The sequence below is a fragment of the Eptatretus burgeri genome, chromosome 1 (genome assembly GCF_056783735.1).
Source record: "Eptatretus burgeri isolate ZD-2024b chromosome 1, Ebu_testis_v1, whole genome shotgun sequence".
Taxonomy (NCBI): Eukaryota; Metazoa; Chordata; class Myxini; order Myxiniformes; family Myxinidae; genus Eptatretus; species Eptatretus burgeri.
The window spans coordinates 13313310-13336103 of NC_140961.1; the positions used below are offsets into that span (position 1 = coordinate 13313310).

Consider the following 22794-nt stretch of genomic DNA (forward strand, 5'->3'; position numbering starts at 1 on the left):
GTTTCCTCACCAGAGCTTGTAATTATGGTGAAGGACTGAAGGTACATTCACAAAACAACTTCGCTCTTCGACTTCTCGCGTCATCCCCAATCTTGTGAGAGTTACCTCGTTCTAAATCTCACCCCCCCCATTCCGCATTTTCAGTTTTCACCACTTCCCTCACAACTCAGTCCAGTCTCCGGCTCATCACTAGCAGTGTCTGATGACGCTTCTGGTGGGAGCATAGAACACATTCATGGTGCGCAGCAGCCTTTCTAACACAGGAAAGTGCGAAATGTGTGATAACCCAGCTTACGCACTAACTTTGGTCCAACGTGATATTGTCCGGTGGGCCGTCAGCTGCCGACGTCATTGCTTTTACAATAAATTGCCAACATTTCGTCCGAATGCATCCACAACTTTGAGATATCGTGCTATTACATATCATTTTTGGCCCGATCTCTCAATGGTGAAGAATCACTTTAAAAAATTTGAGTCATCGGATCCGGATCTTCACCAAAATCTAATCAGTTCGTCTTGGTAACACAAAATTTCATCCAGATCCGTCCACAACTTTTTAAGATATGCTGCACACAAAGAGAGACAGACAGACAAACAAACAAACAAGGCGATGACGTCATGCAGAGCGCGATACTTGCAAAATCCATAAAACAAATTTTACCTCAAAAATGATTGGTGGGTGAATTCAATGACCAAATATGCAACTCCTCTTCAAATTTCAAGTCAATCAGATGAAAATTGACAATTTTAGAAAGTTGGCCTATGTTGACCTTTTGGCCTATCAGGTCAGGTCAGGTATGGGAGCATGCAACAGAGCAACGCATCGCTGAGTCCACTTTCCGCCGGTACTCCAGGGGCCTCCGTTTAGCTATACCCCAGGCAGATGCCTGGCCCATCCCCATCTCCATGACATGCCGATCAACCTGCTGCAACCACGAGGCACGTGGTCGGCCCCTTGGCCTCCTCCACCTCACGACACTCCCTCGCTGAGAGAATCTGGTGAGCAGGATCAGCGTCAGGAAAACGAGTTACATGTCCATACAGCCGCAGCTGATGCTCACGGACTATGCAGGTAACAAATCTCATTTGAGTCCCTCTCAGTAACTGCTTGTTCAACACAATGTCTGACCAGCGATAGCCAAGGATTCTTCAAAGAAACCTGATACCAAAGGAATTAAAAGTCTCCATCTCAGATCCCTGGTCAGAGTCAGAGTCCAAGTCTCACATCCGCAGAGCAAGACTGGAAGCACCAAGGACCTGAAGACTCAGAATTTCGTCCTCCCACACAGGTACCGACAGCACCACACCCCATGATAAAGTGAATCCAAGACTCCCCAGGCCTCACCCAGATGGTTATTGACCTCTGACTCACAGCCAGCAGAGATATGAATATCACAGCCAAGGAAAGTGAATCGCTCCGTGACTGCAACATCCTCACCACAAACAGACACAGACAGGATAGCAGCATCCAAGATGGCATTGAAAACCTGGATCTTAGTTTTGACACAAGAAACCCATAATCCCAGTGGCTCCAACTCCTCATTCAACACCTCGAGGGCCACCATGAGGATATCCAGAGTCTCCGCAAAGATGACTGCATCATCTGCAAAATCAAGGTCAGAGATCTTGACATTCCCAAACGATGCACCGCAGCTTGATCTCTCAGACATCCTCCCCAAAATCCACTCCATAAATGTGGTGAAAAGTGTGGAGGCCAGTACACACCCCTGACAAACTCCAGTAACAACTGGAAATAAGTCGGAAATGGCATCACCACATCTCACAGCACTCTGTACCAGAGTATAGTTCAGACATCAGATCGATCAGTTTTGGTGGCACCCCATGAACACCAAGAATCCTCCAAAGGGCATCCCAATTCACTGAATCAAACACTTTGCAAAGATCAACATAGGCTGCAAGCAGCCCCTGCCGAAACTCTCGTCTGCGTTCGGTGAGGACACGAAGGGCAAGGATACGGTCAATCGTTGACCTCTTTGGTGTAAAACCGACTGCTGTGGCACTGCTGCTCAAGCAGATGGTGACGAACCCTATCAAGAATTATATCCAAGCAAAGATCTTGCCCGGAACTGAAAGCAGCATCACCCCTAATAGTTGCTGCAGTTCTGGCGATCACCCTTCCCTTTCCAGAGAGGGACAAGGCCCCTCTTACAGTCAGTTGAGATGATGCCTGTGTTCCAGGCAGAGCACAGAACTGCATGCAATGACATGAGTGCAGCATTTCCAACAGGCTTGAGAAGTTCAGCATGGATGTCACAGATCACAGGAGATTCACCCCATTTCAACCGGTTCACCGCAGCCTGTGTTTCCACAAACGAAGGTGGATCACAGTTGATTGGAGGGTCAGCAAATAGGGATGGTGACACCTCTGACATCCAACTCAACAGCTGGTGGATCAGCTTGGGACAGCCACTCAAAGTAATTGGCCCAGCAGGCCTTCACTTCCCTCCTCTGTCAAGAGCCTACCACCGTCTACTCTAACTGCAGTACGCCGAGGGACGGGCTTGGATGAACACAATGCTTGAATTCCCCTGTAAGGAGGACGACAATCACTTTACCACAGGTGATGCTCTACCCCCTCACAGATTCCTTGCACATCGACCTCCTTGTCTACCCTTAGTGCACGTACCGTTTTACACCTCAACTCCCGGAACAGCTCAGCTCTGCCATTCAGCCTGGTCCTGTGACTCTGGTCAATGGTATCCAGTGTCCCTTGAGACAAAAAATTCTTCTTCACCCTCCGGTGAGTTCCAAGATATCCACCAGTTACATCAAGGATGGTGGTCTTGAAGGCACTCCACAACTCTTCAGGATTCCCCAAAGCACCCAGACACCCCAAATCCCCACTCAGCCTGTTCGCAAACTCCTCAGCGAACCTCTCATCCTTTAGCCTGCCAACATCCAGTCTTGGCTGGGATGGTATCATTCTCCTGGATTTAAGCTGCAACTTCAGAGTTGTAACCACAAGCCTGTGGTCAGGATTGAGGAACTGAGCACTCCGGTAGACCCTGCAGTTCTGGAAGATCCTCCAGCAACCATCAACAAGCACATGCTCAATCTCCATTGCCACACCGCCAGTGTTGGAATACTAAGTCCAGCGATAAGTCTGTGGGTGCTGAAAGCATGAAACAGCCACCCTAAGTCCATAACTTCTTGCAAAGACAAGGAACTTAGTGCTATTCTGATTCACAGTTTCAGATCCATGGGGACCAACACATGTCTTATAACCATCCCCATCGTTCCAATTGATGCATTGAAATCCCCCAAGACGTGAAGAGCATCTTGCCTGGGGCACTAATCAACCACAAACTTGAGCGTGGCATGGAATGCACCCTTCATGGTGAGATCACTCACCTCAGTCAGAGCATATACAGAGACCGAGGAAATGACACGCAAGGAGTGACGAATCCTTAATCTCATAATACGCTCTTTGACCGGTGTTACCTCAATTATCATTGGAGTCAGCTTGTTGGACACAGCGACAGCAACTCCTTGGGCATGGTAACCATCAGAGTGACCAGACCAATAGTAGATGTAAACACCCGCCATGATCTCACCACTATCCGGTCTCCGAACCTCAGAGAGTGCTGCAATACCGATGTTCAAATGTTTGAGCTCAGATGATAACAGAGACAGGTGATCATCCTCTCTTAAGGATAGGACATTCCAGGCATCCACCCAAAGGGACTGCCTCAGGTTAACCCAAGGAGACCGCTGTCTGGTGGACACGACCTCAGCACCACCCCCAACACACACTACCGCAATCTGACCCGGGAAGGTTACTCCATGGTTTTCCTCCTATCATCAAAGAGTGGGATTCCAATGGCTTTGCCCGTCATCTGGTGAGCTGCCCTGCGGAGGGCAACTGCACAAGAGGTACTCCCACAGAGTAGGTTTTTCATTTTCTTTGCGTTTTTCCTGTGTTTTGCAGAGTGATGGGTTTTCCGGTTGCCGGAGTGCAAATCCTGCCACCAATCTCCTTTAAAAAAGTAACCCAACTGCAGGAGGACATCTGCAGACAAATAAGGGCACTCGATATGGATGGCCTTTGGCTCACAAGGAGCTCCTCCACCCTTTTGACCTATGATAAGCTCAAAAGTAAAGGTGGTCAAATTCAGTGATCTGATATGCAAATTCTCTTCAAATTTCAAGTCAATGGGATGAAAATTGAGGATTTTAGAAATCTCACTTAAGTTGTTGACCTTTGGCCTATCATAACCTCAAAAATAATTGGTGGTTGAATTCAGTAAGCCGCTATGAAAATCCTTTTCAAAGTTCGAGTCAATTTGATGAAAATTGAGGATTTTCGAAATTTGAAAAATATGTTGACCTTTCCCCTATGTTAACCTTTTGACCTCAAAAACAATAGGCTTCTTGCTTTCGACAAAGCACCATATGGTGAAGTTTCGTGAAGATCGGTTTGGAATTGTGACCTGTCAGCGAAAAACAGACAACAAAATCGAACAACAAAATCGACTGACCAATACACTTGAAAAAAAATCTTCGATTTTGCAAGTAACAAACAGAAAGGGGTGAAAACAACCACCTTCACCTTCGGTGGTGGAAGTAACAAGGGGGAGGAGGAGCCTTTCAAGATGCAATGCCCAGTGCCCTAGGGTGTATGAACCTGGCCCTACTGCACGTCCTCAAGTGGGTGGGACTTTTCATAAAAACTTTATTTTTCGCTCGCCTGTTCGAATTACAGAGAGCTATAGCATACCCCCCCGGCATGAGCGTCAGCGTCTGCGTGAAAATGTTAAAGTTTTTGGTGCAAGTTATTTTTTCCTTTCTAATGTTTTTATCTACCACACTATTTTTTATACGCCCAATATATATACATATATATATATAGATATATATATATATATATATATATATATATATATATATATATATATATATATATATATATATATATATATATATATATATATATATATATCGGGGCGTATTATGTGATACCGGTCGTCCGTCCGTCCGTTCGTTCCTGTCCGCACTCTAACTCCCAAAGTTTTCAACTTTCACATTTCATATTTCGTACATAGGTACAGACTGTGGAGATGGTGTGTCGCGACATACATTAGTCATCTAAAGTGGTTGCCATGGCAACCAGGATGCTGTTTTCCATCCGTTCCTGTCCGCACTCTAACTCCCAAAGTTTTCAACTTTCACGTTTCATAGGTACAGACGGTGTGTCGTGACATACGTTCGTCATCTAAAGTGGTTGCCATGGCAACCAGGATGCTGTTTTCCATGTATAGCAAAATTCTGCATGTACCTTCTTGTTCGGGCATATATTGTGCTCACTTGCGCTCTTGTTACTGATTACAAAATACAAATACATATATTGCTTTAAAATTATTTGGATCAGACCACTGCAATGCTATATTAAAAATATTAATTATTAGACGAGTCTTTTAAAAACGATAAATGTATGAACAGGTGAGCATTGGGTGGCTTTGACACCAACTGTGGTTAATCCTGGGCTCCCACCCATGCATAGCATGGATACCTCGCTAGTAGAGATATAGAAACAAACAAACATCAGCTCCAATCAGTTGCAGTTCAGCCTGACCAAATCAAAAACCAACAATATCTGCATTGAATACAATCATAGTTGCCTTCCATCGGCATTTTGGCCAATGTGTGTAAGGTATAAGGTATGGCAAGGTAAGGTAAGGTAAGAAGTTGACAAAGTCGGAGGAGACCCAACAGCTGCGTACCACAACTATCACTTGATCAACTGTTATTGATCTTTTATCCCCAGCATGCTGGTACTCATTTTCCAAATCCAAATCCACTGGGACCATACTCTGTTCAGAGCGTTGGTGCTGCCGAAGCAGGCTCCTGGTCTATTGGGCACAATCCTGGACAGGTCCACCACTCCGACGCAGGATACTCGAACGGCTCAATCATCCCAGCAAGCTGGTACTCATTTTGCTGACCTTTAAAAGGATGGCAGGCCCAGTCAACCTGGCTGATGTTATTTTGGCACGACTGGGTTTGAACTCGGGACCCTAATCATGAAGCGACCAAAGGGCTTCCTGTGTGCTTATTTGGCATCAACTTCCAAATTATTTCTGAGCTTTGCCCGGAATCCGAACAAGGAGGTGGGAGTGCAGGTTCAAGGTCATCTTGTACATGAAGTTCAATATATCACAAAATCGGATATCTTGGGAAATGACGATCATTCCTTTGAATAAGTAGATCGTGGAGAATGCAGGTTGAATATCACACGCAGGAGTCTTGAAATGCAAGTGGCCAAATAGAGTAAGAACAGGTAAGATAAATATGATCGCTTTTACAGGTTTAACAATTGGATCACTTCCAATGACAGTTCTACTTTTACCTGTTAAAAACAGTGATCTAAGATTAATGGAGGAGATTGGATGAATAAACTATAACGGCACTCGGGGGAGCGCATACCTCCGCCAGTTTGAACAGTTTACATTTTGTATACCACCAGGAGGCCAGATCTGCATCCGCACCTCCAAAATCTAATCGGCTCGATATTGTCATCTATCCAACCTGTACACCAAGTTACGGCCAAATCCGCCCAAAACATAAAAACATTTGAGTTATCCTGCTCACAGACAAACAGACAGACAGACAGCGGTGAAAACAAACTCCATCCACCTTCAGTCGGGGAGGTATTCACGTACAGAACAAAGGTATTAAAAGACGTCACCAAACTTGCACACAAATTACATGAACGTTAGTCGAAATTAGACAATGAACAGTCGATACAGGATTTGAACCTGGAATCCCAGCTTCACGAGCTGTGTACTGAGATGGGAACACCAAACAGGCAAACTTCCAGAGTTGGGCAATTTCAGATAGTTATTTTTAGGTGCATATCGACATCCTTTATAGATCGAAGTCCAACACAGTTGACATGCACTGCAAAGCTTCAGCTGTTAAACGCCTTATTGGTGCTGTTCAGGTTCGCTGCTCCATATCGAAAGTGGCACGATGTCCATCGTAAAGGAAGTTCTGCTGGGATCGATTTAGAGGCATTGAACACACAACTGGATGGTTTGCTTTCAGAGTCGAGTGCAAAGCAGTCAAATACAAACTTATACAAGACTCTCTACTGCTACTTCAACGGTCCCAGTGAATCCCTTTGTGTGGGGTTGGCAGGCACAAGTCTTTCACAAACCAGCTGATCAGGCCTGATGTGTGACCGAAGCCCAATTTGGGCAGGAATTTGCAATTTTATCAGGCTGCCGGTGATAACTCATCGACTCTTCATGAAAGACACCGTGGGGTCTTTTACATCCACCAAAAAAAACAATGCTAACAGATGAGACACCCAGTTTAACGGCCACCTCTTAATACAACACCAATCGGACAGTTTGTAGTCCGGTCAAGAATCCAACCCAGACGAGACAGCTCAAAGTTAAGTGCACTACTTCTGCACCACCCGGTCAGACATTAGACAAGCCTGTGGCCACTTATATCTCAGTATGTCATCACTATGATGATTTCACTTTAGTCACTACCCCAATCCCTGCCGAACTCGCCCCCTCCATCCCACGCAGACACAAGAGTGATTGAAGAAAAAGACAAAAAAAACCCCGAGGAATCAATGAGCACACAAAACTACACGAAACCAGAAGTCTATTGAAACTGCGTCACCAAGGCCTCGACCCCATGCAACATTTCCCAAAACACAAGTTGCAAAACTTCTGTTTCACAGGTTGAAATGGGAGGCTAAATAAAACACAACACAAGCAACGTTATTTCCCCAAAATCACATGACAGTCGCCACATATGACAAGGGATAAGCAGTGGCGGCTGGAAGGGGGAGGGAAAGGAAGCTGGAAGAGAAGATCAACTGAATCGGGAAGAACGAGTTAGAAGAGACGAAGGATCGATCTCTGACTGCTTACCTCGCTACGGGTCTGAATCAGATATTTGTGGAAACAATGTCATGTCAGAGGGATCTGTTAACAGACAGCACTGAGATGGAGGCCTGAGAGGCTCCGTGGATGCCGAAACGATGTTAGCCGAATTTACTGAGTTCTTTTAACATTTTGAATCCCCCCAAGGATCGTCAAATCCAAGCCGAAACTGGCAGTGGCAAGAAGGTGCACAGGAAGCAAGAAGGTGGGAAGATGTTTCTTATAATTAAAGGGTTTATTAAAATGTACATGGGACATGCTGGCTGTCCCGGAGCCTCGGTGAGAGGCTGCTGGACAGCATGCCCGGATGGTCACCTCCTTAGGATGTCACTGACCCAAAACCTCTCCCTAGTGGTCCTCTCAATGCACCCTTACAGGTGCCCGAGTGACCACCTCAGTTCTTCCAGAGGTCTCAAGCCCCTCCAGTGTCCGATGACCCCACCTGCCATAGACATTTGCTCGGGCGGTGCCCCGATGGACACGCACACCACCACCACCAGCCCCCAGTGGGGTCCGTATCTTACCACAACTGTAGTCAAACTTCAAGTCCAAATCCTGCTGCCTGGCACTTCCCAATCTCTCAGGGAGGGGGAGGGGGGATTCCCTTTGAAGCCCATCTCATCAACTCTTCCTCACCCTCCCCTGGTTTGAATTCTGCATGCCAGGGACAAGGTCCAACCAAAGCTGCTTTAAACCAAATTAATTTTTAAAGGTCTCATGTCAAAATGTGGCTGCGGGCGAGGACCCTCCGTCTCTCAAGTCTTGCCCCTTCCTGCACCCGTCACTGGCTTCGAGCCTCCCACTCTTCCAATTCCCCAAGAGAAGCCAACAGCTCACGACTCAACATCAATCTCAGCACCAAACCATTTTAAAGCCATACCTGGCTCAGTCTGACTTTTCTTGGCCATTGCCTCCCCCCCCCTGTTAACCCACACCCCACAGCAGTCAACACATACACTGGATGTGGAGGGTTGCTGACTCCAAGCACCAAGTTGACACCCACAGGGTCACCCTCGAACACGCCAGCTGACTAAACTTAATGGGCGCAGCCTTGCTCACCAGCATAGGTTCGCCACTGCTCACCGGTGGTCCGACTTTGTTCACCAGCATAGGTCCGGCCTCGCCCACACACTGCACAGGCTCAAATACCTGGCTCACCGACTGAGGTTCAGCCACCTACACGTACACCAGAGCTGTCATCACTTCACAACCTGTCAGTCCTGGGCATGCAAGAAGGATCTCACCATCATCATCTTTGCTTAATTTGATTTGTCTCTCCAACATTTAATCAATCCTATCCATTTCCCCACCTCATACAGTACACCACAGTACTCCAAATTTAGTTTCCAGTTTATTTTCCAAAATTATTAATCCCCCACCCCCCCCCCCCTTCATCATTTTACTCATTACCTTTTCCAAACCATTGTTTTTGTCAATCTTAGCGTTATTTTCATTCAATCATCGCATCCGTACTCCTGTTCTTCAGAAGTTCTATCATGACCTGGAAGTCCGTTGCACTGCCTCCTGGCTAAATCGCTTGGGAGTGGTGGAGATTCCTAAGCTATGCTCTTACTTGCTGACCACGGCCTCCGTCTCACCTGCTTCCCGGTCCTCCGCCATTACATGGACGTCTGCCATTTTGTCCACTCTTCCCAAGCGAGCTCAAATTTGAAAACAAAATGGTTTTAAGTTTGGTCAACGGCCGATCGCGCTTTGTTAAATGTGCTCAACTTTCATTTTAATCATGTTCCTTGGGGAAATTAAATTGGGTTTGTATACCCAACGAACTAACAGCACTTGTCGCGTCAGAGGGATCCATCAACAAAGACCACTCTGAGATAGAGGTCTGAGACCTGTGTGGATGCCGAAACGATGTTAGCCGAATTTACTGTGTTCTTTTAACATTCATAATTGCACAAGAATCATTCAAGCAGACACTAGCAGCGAGTCATGCATGGGAGGTGAAAAGGCGGCAAGATGCTTCTTGTAATTAAAGGCTTTATTATAATGCATGTCCTGCGTCGGAGTGACAACCCGTCGAGTGCTCCTTCACCAAATGAAACTGCCTCGGCAGCCCTACGCACCTCGTGTCATAAAAGGAATGGTTATTATTATCATGTATATGGGAGCGGAGACACAAGACACAAGACACAAGACACAAATATTAAATAACAGGATCAGACCAGGTGCTCAAAGGACATATGACTCAGGAAGTAATAGCCTCTTCCCCCTCTTCAAACCTTAATAGAATCACAAGCTGGTCAAACACTTGGAATACGTCTTTCAACACTGACAAATCTCACACTCTCACCACCTCGGAAAAGGACCGTCTGGCAAAGCCTCCTATCGGCAGTACTTTCTTTACAACCCTATTGAGGAAGTTCATTCACTCAAACTCTTGGGTCTCACTATCAGCCATGATCCTTCTTGGGCAAACCCAAATTTCAAAGTTAGCCTCCAAAGCCAGCAACCACCTGGGCATCCTCAGTCATACAAAGTCCTTCCTTAGCACACCTTAACAACTCCTATCCACATACAAAGCTTTCATCCGCAGCTTGGTGGAGTATTGATATCCCCTCTGGCCTGGCTCCCCTGCCTCACACCTTGCTCAGCTTGACGCGTAGAAACCAAGGCCTTCAAGACCATTGGAACCTCCCACAATGAAGCCGAGTCGATGGGCTTATCACTTACCCATCACAGACAGGTCAAGGGTCTCTGTCTTCTACCACCTCCTTTCTAGTCTTGCACCCTCTGCTCTTTTCATTTCTTGTCCCCCCCACCCCCACTCCCGGGGGATCTGCAACACGAACGTGGTCCATCATCAATCCCCTTCTGGTGAAACTCCCAAAATCCAGAATCACTGCTCACCTCCACTCATTTGTTTCTCCTTTTTCCCACCTGCAGAACAAACTTTTACATTCTCTTCAATCTCATTATTTCCTCCAAGTCTTCAAGAGCTTTTCTCCACAATCTCAATCACCCCCTCCATCCAAAACCATGTTTTCTACCCCATTAACCCCACCCCAGGATGTTCTGTCTTGCTAAACTGCATGTCCTGTCTGCGAGCATTTGTTCATACATGTTAAACATCCCATGGTGTCCTGTCTGCAAAAAATAGGAGAGCTATCGCTGGTACCCTGAAAAAAAATTACATTACTGCTCTAACATACAAGAGGCACTGCAACAGCAGCAATTTTTTTGCATTTTTGTATTTCCTCTTTTCACCGCACCCCAGGGAGGTGGGGCCAACAATGATAATTGCTCTTGCACCTTCTTGCCACGTGGTGATCACAACTGCCAAGTTTCGTGAATTTCTGCACAACCGTTTCAGAGATAACGTGATAGAGATAGACAGACAACTGATTACACAGTATCCCATTTTTTTCAAAAAAAAACAACAAACAAGTTGGGCAGATTGGGCATAGACAAATATAGCTTGTTGGAATAGCAAAGAAAAGGTCAGCTCAATTGGGACGGAGAACAAACCAAAAATACCCAAGACTTTGGGTCTGTTATTCTCTCACCGGAGGCAGGTCGGTGGTCTTTCTGTCTTCCAGTCTCCTCTCCGGCCTCCCCTGCTCTGTCTGATATGTCCCCCTTATATTTCCGCAGGGCACGCAAGGTCCGCCAAAAACCCCCTTCTGGTGAAACTGCCAAAATCACGAATCACTACTCACCTTCACCCTTTCATTCCTCTTTTTCCCCCACCTCTGGAACAAACTCCCACACTCTCTTCAATCCCACTCCTTCCTGAAAGTCACTGTAATGTCCATCTTGTTTACCCCATGTACCACACCCCATCCCTCTCCCTTCCACAGATCTCCTATGGACTCTGTTCCCCACCGTTTTGTGCTCCCCTCTGCCACCCTTCTTGTTATACGTTCTGTTTATTAGCTCTTACACGAGCTTCGACATGGGATACAAAAATATATATAAATATAAATAAAAAAGGGACACCATACAAATGGCTTTTAAAAGATGGCAGGACTGAGTCAATTGGATAGTTGGAGGTTTTGCAAGGTGTAACAGAAATCACGAGCCACCAACTCCCGGGATGTTAAAAAAACCCAACAAAACATGTCTGAACAGCTGGCTGTATGTACAAAGGCAGAATAAAGTATAGAGTAATCCACTGGCACTTCTGCAAAAATTGCAACATCCCAGTCCCAGAAAACCCATGGAAACATGAACCAAAAGCGATCGTTGAAAACCAGGAATTAACACTCTTGTACGACCTGATGATCCCATAGAGTGTGAACAAAGAAAACAAAGCATTGCAACCGGATATAGCATTCGGGTACAAAAATGAAACAAGAAAACGAGCAATCAGAGATTGAGGACCCTCGCCAGGACTTGTTTTGTGTGGTTTAGTTTGTGTACTGGTGTGTTACGTAATTAATAAAAGACATATTTAGAACTGCCACTTTATAACTGCTGGCAGTGATGACCGGGTACCAAGAAGATCCGCTTTGATTGGACACCTGGAACTGACCCATGACGTTTTTCATTATTAAAATAAATTCAGAATGGAATTAAAATAAATTCAATTCAAATTAAATGGAAGGCCAAATGTGTGCAGTCCTGCATTGGAGTAATCAGAAGGAACCCGAAGAAGCAAAAAGCAAAGATGAAGTCATCAGAAGGAATCTGGATAGGATTCACATTTCAATTGCTAATACTCTACCCTCAAACCCATCCAGGCACAACAGCCAAGTGAGCATTATTAAAAAAAATAAAAATAAAAAAGAATCTAGATCAAAAAAATTAAACAATTCTGGCTGCCAGACCGTGTGTCCGATCAAGGTGAAATTTAAAACATGTATTCCCCATCACTCACGACTGGATCAAAATTGTGAAGTTTCACGTCAATTGATTGAGCAGTTCCAGAGAAAATATTATTTAATATTTTACTTAAATCCAATATGGCAGGCAAACCATGTGACCTATCAATTATCCCTTGTACACCCATGGCTTGGGGAACATACGTGTGAAGTTTCCCCTCGATCTGTCGAGCCGTTCTGGAGATTTTTTTATCGGTTTTCGGGTAAATCCAATATGGCTGCCAAACCATGTGACCTATGACATCATATGTGTAAACCTTTTGTTCCTCATGGATAGGTGGTCAAATGTGTAAAGTTTTGCCTCGATCCGTTCAGCCGTTTCAAAGATTTTTTATTTAATTTTATTTTATTTTTAAACAATATGGCTGACGAATCACCCAACCAATTTTTCTCTGTGGACCATTTTATCCCGAGATGACCCTCAAAATTTTTCATACTGATCAGATGTAGCAGTGTACATATACAATGACATCTTACTGAAGGCACCTATGACATTAAAAACAAAAAAAAAAAATCACACTCATTCCCCATGAGGAGTGCTTGCCATGTACCAAGTTCCAAGTTTTTCCTTGGTGCAGTTTCAGAGATACAGAGGTCCAAAGTTTTTCCAACATGGCTGCGACACCACATGACCTATGATGTCATAATTATGATTAAAACATTCTACATGAGTAGTCGCACCAATGGTGAAAATTTTGTCTCAATTCGACAAGCAGTTGCGGAGTAAAACATGAAAGTTCTGTGCGGACAAACAGACAAGCAGGCAAACAGACCCAAATGCAATACCCTCTCCTCCAGTGAGGGTAATGATAAAAAAAACCCTTACAAAGATTCTACAAACCATTCCCAGGAGCATTTCCACAAACAAATTACTGTTTGAGGCTGTCCGAGGCTCAGTGACTATCCTGAAAAGAGCCCACGAAACAAAACCCTGAGAACAAGAAAACTTCACGAATCAGTCCATGAATTGAGATCCTTCACCGAAACGAAGGTGGATACTTCAAGCCCTGGGAGAACTCAACTCGGTTCCACCTTCTGCAACCCAAATATGAAGAAAACCAATGAGAGACGCGCACAACGCTCGGAGGTACACCAAAGAATGGAGCAGGACACAAGAGAACGAAAGGAACAGGAGAAAGAGGGTATGGGTGGGACACACCAACAGCAGGATAGGGGGACAAAAAAGGGAGACCGGGAGAAATAAGGGACACGTGGAAGAATAAGAACAAGGGGAGAACAAGGATACAATCACAAACACGCAATTACAGAAGGGGGAAGAGAGAACTGGGGAAGAAACAGAAATGAACTACAATTGCAATCGGTAGAGCGCATACCTCTGCCAGGCTGATAGTTTTATATCCCACTGATAGGCCGGATCGGGATTGGGTTTTGAGCTAAAATTTAAATCGGCTTGTTCCCGTCATCGAACCAACTCATCCACCAAATTTTGTCCGAATCCATCCATAACTTTTTTGAGATGTCGTGCTATTTTTTGCTTTTTTTGAGCCTTATCACTCATTGGTGTAGAATCACTTAAAAAAAAATTTGTTGGATCTGGATCCGGATTCCTATCTTCATCAAAATCGAATCAATTCTTCCTTGTTACATACCTAACCTACCCACCAAGTTTCATCCAAATCTGTCCACAAACAAACAAACAAACAAACAAACAAACAAACAAACAGACAGACAGACAGACAAGGGTGAAAACACCCTCCATCCACCTTCGGTGGCAGAGGTAAAAAGCAACAAATATTTTTTGTTTTTTTAATTCTTGAGGAGGGTTACTAAGAGTGGAAAAGATCATGGACATGAATCCGAGATGCTGATGAACAGCTGGTTTGAAGTACTGGTGGAAATAATGAGATTACAGAGGAAGTTGGTTCCACAGGTGAGAGAAAAGAACGAGTGGAGTTGAGCAGCAAGTCCGGATTTTGGGAGCATCAGCAGAAGTGGTTTACGGGCAGAGCTACGTATAACATTCTGAAACTTGGCGCAGAAGGGGGCATTTTGGGGGGCGGGGGTAGTACAGCACAAAGGGTAGAGGATGCAAGACCAGAAAGTAGGCGGTAAAAGACAACACGACCACCGACCTGTCTGCCGAGAGGCTCAGCTTAATCTTGAGAGATTTGATGGCCTGGTTTTCAGATTTTTTCAGAATTGAAAGACACAATCCAAATGTTTGACCAGCTTGTGATTATATCAATATCTGAAGGTGGGGGGGAAGAGGCCACATACTGCCTATTTGAAGCAGGAGGGACATTACTGTAATTGGTGCAGTCATCAGCAAGGAGATAGAGGTACTCGTTATCACCCATTCATGTTCTGATTAAACTTGATTCAGCAAATAAATAAATAAAAGTGTAGTTTCAAGATTCCTCGAATCACCAGATTATTTTAAAAAATTACTGCACTCCAATACAAATGTAGAAATGGCATTCCAAACATGAAAAGTCAAATAATCCACCCCACCCCCTCCAAAAACCTAAAAAAAATTAATGGTAACCATAAGATGTTAGCAGTAGCAAGTTGATCAACTAGAGTTCCTTCAGAAAGTATTCACACTCCTTGACTTTTGTCACATTTTGTTGTGTTAAAGCCTGAATTTAAAATGGATTAAATTTAAATTTTTTTGTCACTGATCCTCACAAAATACCCCATAACTTCTTCTTCTTCTTCTTCTTCTTTCGGCTGCTCCCGTGAAGGGTCGCCACAGCGGATCATCCGTACGATCCGCATAGTGATTTGGCACATGTTTTATGCCGGATGCCCTTCCTGACGCCAACCCTGGTCGCCTCTTACGACACACAGGGATATGGTACACCTTTTCTAACCGGGGCATACACCGGCCCAGTATACTGGTACTCATTTCGCCGACCTCGGAAGGATGACAGGCTGAGTGAACCCCCTGGTGTATTAATTCAGTGGCCCAACAGGGCTTGAACTCAGGACCTTTTGGATCCCAAGCCGCTGCCCTAACCACTGCGCCAACACCAGGCTTCAAAAATACCCCATAACGACAAAGTGAAAACGTGTTTTTAGAATTTTTTTACAAATTAATCAACAATAAAAAGTTGAAAAGTGTTGCATCAATAAGTATTCAACCCCTTTCCTATGATGCTCCAAATTGAGCTCATGTGGATCCAATTTCCATTGATCATCCTTGAGATATCTCCACAACTTGATTGGAGTCCACCTGTGGCAAATTAAATTGATTGGACATTATTTAGAAAGAAACACACCTTTCTATATGCAAGGTCCCACAGTTGATAGTGCATGTGCAGAAACTCGACCATGAACTACAAGGAACTGTCTGTAGAACTCTGAGATAGAATTGTGAGGAGGCAGAGATCTGGGGAAGGGTACAAAACAATTTCTAGAGTGTTGAAAGCTCCCAAGAGCACAGTGAGCTCCATCATTAGGAAATGGAAAGAATATGGAACGACCCAGACTCTTCATTGAGCTGGCCGTCTGACTAAACTGAACTGTGAAAGAAGGACCTTGGTCATGGAGGTGACCAAGAACCCAATGACCACTCTGACAGAACTATAGTTCCTTGGCTGAGATGAGAGAACCTGCCGGACAGTCAAGGGGTGTGAATACTTTCTGAAGGTGGTGCATCATCAACGTCAAACATCACAGTTGTGTTAGCAAGGACCATGTCCAGTCATACGCCTGTAACAGAGTTCAACTATGACAACATGATGTGGTTATGACTGGTGACCAATAATCTCTGCGGCACTTCACAAATCGAGGCTTTATAGAAGAGCAGCCAGATGGAAGGAACACCTGAGAAAAAGGTGCACGACAGCATGCCTGGAGTTTGCAAAAATGGATGTGAAAGACTCTGAGAGCATGAGGCAAAAGATTCTGTAGTCTGATGAGATGAAAATTGAACTCTTTGGCCTGAATGCAAAGCACTACGTTTGGTAGAAACCGAGCACAGCTCATCACCCATCTAACACCATCTAACACAGTGAAGCATGGCGGCGGTAGCATCATCATGCTATTGGGTTGCTTTTCAGGGGGAGGGACTGGGCGATGTGTGAGGATAGAGGGAACAATGAATGGAGCCCAAACACAGGCCAATCCTTGAAGAGAACCTGCTTCAGAGTGCAAAAGACCTAAAACTGTGGCAAATATTTACATTCCAACAGGACAATGACCCCAAGCACACAGCTAAAGCAACACTGGAATGGCTTCAGAACAAGAACGTGAAAGTCCGCGAGTGGTCCAGTCAAAGCCCAGACTTGAATCCCACTGAGAATCTGTGGAAAGACTTGAAGATTGCTGTTCACCAACACTCCCCATCCAACATGACAGAATTTGAGCAAATCTGCAAGGAAGAATGGGAGAAAATTCCCAAATCCAGATGCGCAAAGCTGATACACACATACCCAAGAAGCCTCAAAGCTGTAATCACTACCAAAGGCAATTCTCCAAAGTACAGTGGTACCTCTACTTAAGAATGTCTCTACATACGAATGTTTCAGGTTACGAAGCGCCTGAACGGGAAAATATTGCCTCTAGTTACGAAGGCGTTTCAGGATACGAAATCAAAAATACAGTACAGTACGCGCTGCTTTTCGCTGCTCCCAGAGTTTCCCGAACGTAAACAAACTTGTAGCTGCTCTGCCATTGGCTATTGCCTAAAATCTGCCTGGCAACCCTTTGCGTATGCGTGTATCCCAGCATGTTCTTCGTGTCCCCGTCCCGCTCTGTAAATATAGTTATACTGTATACAGTCTATGGTCCCGCTACAAAGTGCTCGGACAGTGTTACAGTACAGTACGCGTGTGGATTACAGTAACTTTTATTCACAATGGACCCCAAGAAAGCAATGAAGAAAAGTGGACAAGGAGAAAAGAAGAAGAAGAAGAAGAGTTTTTCTGGCCATACAAACAAAGCAAGAGATAATAGAAAGGTATGAAAAGGGGATGCGTTTGATTGATCTCGCAAAAGAATATGGCCATAATATATCTACGATCGGCACGATAATCAAACAAAAGGAAGCCCTAAAAGCTACGGCTCCTTCCAAAGGCCTCTCTGTCATTTCCAAGAGGAGGTCGGCAGTGAACGATGAGATGGAGAGGTTGTTACTCGTGTGGATAAAGGAGAAAGAGATCGCTGGTGACAGTGACAGAGGCCATAATTTGCGCAAAGGCAACCGCCATCTTCACTGACCTCGTGAAGGAGGATACAGGCGAGGGAAATTCGGCGCAAGGACTACACCAGGAGTTTAAGGCATCGCGTGGGTGGTTCGAGAAGTTTAAAAGGAGGACTGGACTTCACTCTGTTCTTCGCCATGGCGAAATTATTTCGCTGGGAAAGGGCATGGGTCTTGAGGTGGATGACGAGGACATCAACGAGCTGATTCAGGAGCACAGCGAGGAGCTTTCGACGAAGGAGCTGCAGGAATTGGAGGTGATGCAACACACCGCGGTGCAGGAGGAGTTCAAAGAGGACGAGGAGGAGGAGGAGGAGGAGGCAGCCATTATTCCATCAGCCCAAATCAGACATTTTAGGAAAATTCCATGAAGTCTCGGAATTTGTTGAAAAGAATCACCTGGAAAAAGTGTTCACAAGTCGGGCTATCGCGCACTATGACGATGTCTGCCTCGCGCATTTCCGACGGATTGTTAAAAGCCGGCAAAAGCAGACGTCATTGGATCAATTCTTCACGAAACGCGAGGCAAAAAACACTGCTGATAAGGACCAGTAAACAAAGAGGCCAAAAAGTAACGAGAATAGCAGTTAAAAGGTAAATGAATATTTTTATTATTTCCTTTATTCTTTGTTTTTTACATTATGTGCCTCTCGTTTTATGTTTATTGTGCGGTAATATAATTTTAACATGTATTTGTTTCATGTTCTGATGCATTTTTATGATTTATTAAAAAAAAAATGTCCGAATTTGGCGGGGCTTGGAACGGATTAGCGCATTTACATTCAAAAGGCGTCTCTACTTACGAAGGTTTCAGGTTACGAAACTACTCCCAGAACGAATTAAATTCGTAAGTAGAGGTACTACTGTACTTAGTCAGGGGGTTGAATACTTATTGACAAGACATTTCAGCTTTTCATTTTTAGGATTTGTAAAAAATTCTAAAAACTTGTTTTTACTTTGTCATTGTGGGGTATTTGTGGCGATCAGTGACAATTTTTTTTTCATTTAATCCATTTTAAATTCAGGCTGTAACACAACAAAATGTGAAACAGTCAAGGGGTGTGAATACTTTCTGAAGGTGGTGCATCATCAACGTCAAACATCACAGTTGTGTTAGCAAGGACCATGTCCAGTCAAACGCCTGTAACAGAGTTCAACTATGACAACATGATGTGGTTATGACTGGTGACCAATAAATCAGTCATAAACAGGTCACAGTTAGAGTTGAAAATAAAGCAATTTTTAAATACGTTTGTTTCAATGTTTCAAACAACAAACCCAACATTATGTGATCAACTATCATTACGAATCAAGTGTCAAAAGATGTAATGTGATGTGATTAGGAACAACAACGCTCAACTCACTTGATTACAAAGAAAGCTAATCAAACAATCAAGAAAACAACAACAACAAAAAAAATACTCGAGCAAGAGGACTGCAGAGAAGTGTTAAAATTTTAGATGGAGAGCACAGAAAAGCATGGAAAAATCAAAAGTATTACACAGTAATCTGTACAGACATATTCTGTGGGAAATAATGGAAAACAAGTGGAGTGCAGAACCAATCAGGTAACCTTGTTATTACACTTCAAAGCTTTTGAACAAATCAAGTCTTCAAGAACAAAAATGCACGTAACAATAACAAACACTAAGCAATTGTGAGGACAAGTGAAATCATGACATGTGTCACCCACCTTCTGTCACACCGAACACAAACACACCCAATCACAAACACTGAAAGTCTGTCGTCGTCTTGAATGAAGTTTGACATTTAATCAGTGTTTTTGGGGTTAAAACATTCATTGTGAACCTACCCTCCACCCCAAACGACGACGCTGCCGAAACAACTCCGTGCCACTGCTGCCGTCGAAACGATGACGCAGCCCCACAGCCGCCGAAAAGACGAAACCACACTGCCGGCACTGAAAGGACAGATGACGCCGCCCACAGTTTTGGCGATTGTAGGGCACGCTGCCGCAACGACCGGACGGACAGCGCAGCAGCCGCACCGCCGCCGAATGGAACCCGACAGTGCAGCACCGGTGCCAACCGCAATGCAGCGACTCCAGGACGGGGCAGTGCAATAGCCGTGCCGCTGCGCCAGGACGGAACGGAACAGGACAGTGCAGCACAAGCGCCACCGCAACGCAGCAACTCCGGGACGGAGCAGTGCAGCAGTGCAGCAGCGACGCCGCAATGATGGAATGGGACAGCGCAGCGCAGCCACGATGGGGCAGAGAAGCAGCACCGCCGCGACGGTACAGAGCAGCGGCGACGACGGGACAGTGCAGCGCAGCGACGACGGCGGGACAGCGCAGTGTAGTGCAGCTCAGCGACGACAGTGGGACAGTGCAGCGAAGACGGCAGGACAGCGCAGCACAGCGACGACGACGACGGCGGTGGGACAGCGCAGCGCAGCTACGACGGCGACAGCGCAGCGACGACAACGATGGCGGGACAGCGCAGCGCAGCGACGACGACGGCGGGACAGCGCAGCGACGACGGGACAGCGCAGCGACGACGACGGGACAGCGCAGCGACGATGACGGCGGGACAGCGCAGCGACGACGATGACGGCGGGACAGCGCAGCGACGACGATGACGGCGGGACAGCGCAGCGACGACGATGACGGCGGGACAGCGCAGCGACGACGGGACAGCGCAGCGACGACGACGGGACAGCGCAGCGACGACGGCGGGACAGCGCAGCGACGACGATGACGGCGGGACAGCGCAGCGACGACGATGACGGCGGGACAGCGCAGCGACGACGATGACGGCGGGACAGCGCAGCGACGACGATGACGGCGGGACAGCGCAGCGACGACGATGACGGCGGGACAGCGCAGCGACGACGATGACGGCGGGACAGCGCAGCGACGACGATGACGGCGGGACAGCGCAGCGACGACGATGACGGCGGGACAGCGCGACGACGACGACGGCGGGACAGCGCAGCGACGACGACGACGGCGGGACAGCGCAGCGCAGCGACGACGACGGCGGGACAGCGCAGCGCAGCGACGACGACGGCGGGACAGCGCAGCGCAGCGACGACGATGACGGCAGGACAGCGCAGCGACGACGATGACGGCGGGACAGCGCAGCGCAGTGACGACGATGACGGCGGGACAGCGCAGCACAGTGACGACGATGACGGCGGGACAGCGCAGCACAGTGACGACGATGACGGCGGGACAGCGCAGTGCAGCGATGACGATGACGACGGGACAGCGCAGCGACGACGATGATGGCGGGACAGCGCAGCGCAGCGACGACGATGATGGCGGGACAGCGCAGCGCAGCGACAACGATGATGGCGGGACAGCGCAGCGCAGCGACGACGGCGGGACAGCGCAGTGTAGCGCAGCGACGACGGTGGGACAGTGCAGCGACGACGGCAGGACAGCGCAGCGCAGCGACGATGACGGTGGGACAGTGCAGCGCAGCGACGACGGGACAGCGCAGTGTTGCGCAGCGCAGCGACGACGGCGGGACAGCGCAGCACAGCAACAAAGGTGGTGGGACAGTGCAGCATACGTAGCAGCGTCAGCGGGACAGCGCAGCGACGACGGCGGGACAGCGCAGCGACGACGGCGGGACAGCGCAGCGCAGCGACGACGGCGGGACAGCGCAGCGCAGTGACGACGGCGGGACAGCGCAGCGCAGTGACGACGGCGGGACAGCGCAGCGCAGCGACGACGACGGCAGCGGGACAGCGCAGCGCAGCGACGACGATGACGGCGGTACAGCGCAGCGCAGCGACGATGACGGTGGGACAGCGCAGCGACAACGATGATGATGATGGCGGGACAGTGCAGCGCAGCGACGACGGCGGGAAAGCACAGTGCCGCGCAGCACAGCAACGAAGGCGGCGGGACAGTGTAGCATAGGTAGCAGCATCAGCGGGACAGCGCAGCGCAGCGACGACGGCGGGATAGCGCAGCGCAGCGACGACGATGACGGCGGGACAGCGCAGCGCAGCGACGACGATGACGGCGGGACAGCGCAGCGACGACGATGACGGCGGGACAGCGCAGCGCAGCGACGACGATGACGGCGGGACAGCGCAGCGCAGCGACGACGACGATGACGGCGGGACAGCGCAGCGCAGCGACGACGATGACGGCGGGACAGCGCAGCGCAGCGACGACGATGACGGCGGGACAGCGCAGCGCAGCGACGATGGCGGGACAGCGCAGCGCAGCGACGACGGCGGGACAGCGCAGCGCAGCGACGACGATGACGGCGGGACAGCGCAGCGCAGCGCCGACGGCGGGACAGCGCAGCGCAGCGCCGACGGCGGGACAGCGCAGCGCAGCGCCGACGGCGGGACAGCGCAGCGCAGCGCCGACGGCGGGACAGCGCAGCGCAGCGCAGCGCCGACGGCGGGACAGCGCAGCACAGCGCAGCGCCGACGGCGGGACAGCGCAGCACAGCGCAGCGCCGACGGCGGGACAGCGCAGCACAGCGCAGCGCCGACGGTGGGACAGCGCAGCACAGCGCAGCGCCGACGGCGGGACAGCGCAGTGCCGCGCAGCGCAGCGACGACGGCGGGACAGCGCAGTGCCGCGCAGCGCAGCGACGACGGCGGGACAGCGCAGTGCCGCGCAGCGCAGCGACGACGGCGGGACAGCGCAGTGTAGCGCAGCGAAGCGACGACGGCGGGACAGCGCAGTGTAGCATAGGTAGCAGCGTCGGCGGGACAGCGCAGCGCAGCGACGGCGGGACAGCGCGGCGCAGCGATGACGATGACGGCGGGACAGCGCGGCGCAGCGACGACGATGACGGCGGGACAGCGCGGCGCAGCGACGACGATGACGGCGGGACAGCGCGGCGCAGCGACGACGATGACGGCGGGACAG

The 22794-nt window shown here is 48.0% G+C and overlaps 1 protein-coding gene across 5 annotated transcripts in view; it reads right to left on the reverse strand.

The window, feature by feature from the left end:
- The window catches only part of LOC147033891 (mitoferrin-1-like), a 71578-nt gene that overhangs the window by 44078 nt on the left and 4706 nt on the right, over positions 1–22794 (reverse strand). The window contains exon 2 of one of the 5 annotated variants that reach the window (XM_085872258.1): positions 9006–9098. The exons of 2 other annotated variants lie outside the window; for them this stretch is intronic. In XM_085872258.1, the coding sequence (XP_085728384.1) occupies positions 9006–9098 (93 nt within the window). Of the gene's footprint in view, positions 1–8981; positions 9099–19743; positions 19852–22794 lie in introns of all 5 variants that reach the window. 2 more of the 5 variants (XM_085872243.1, XM_085872252.1) reach the window with 2 other exon arrangements.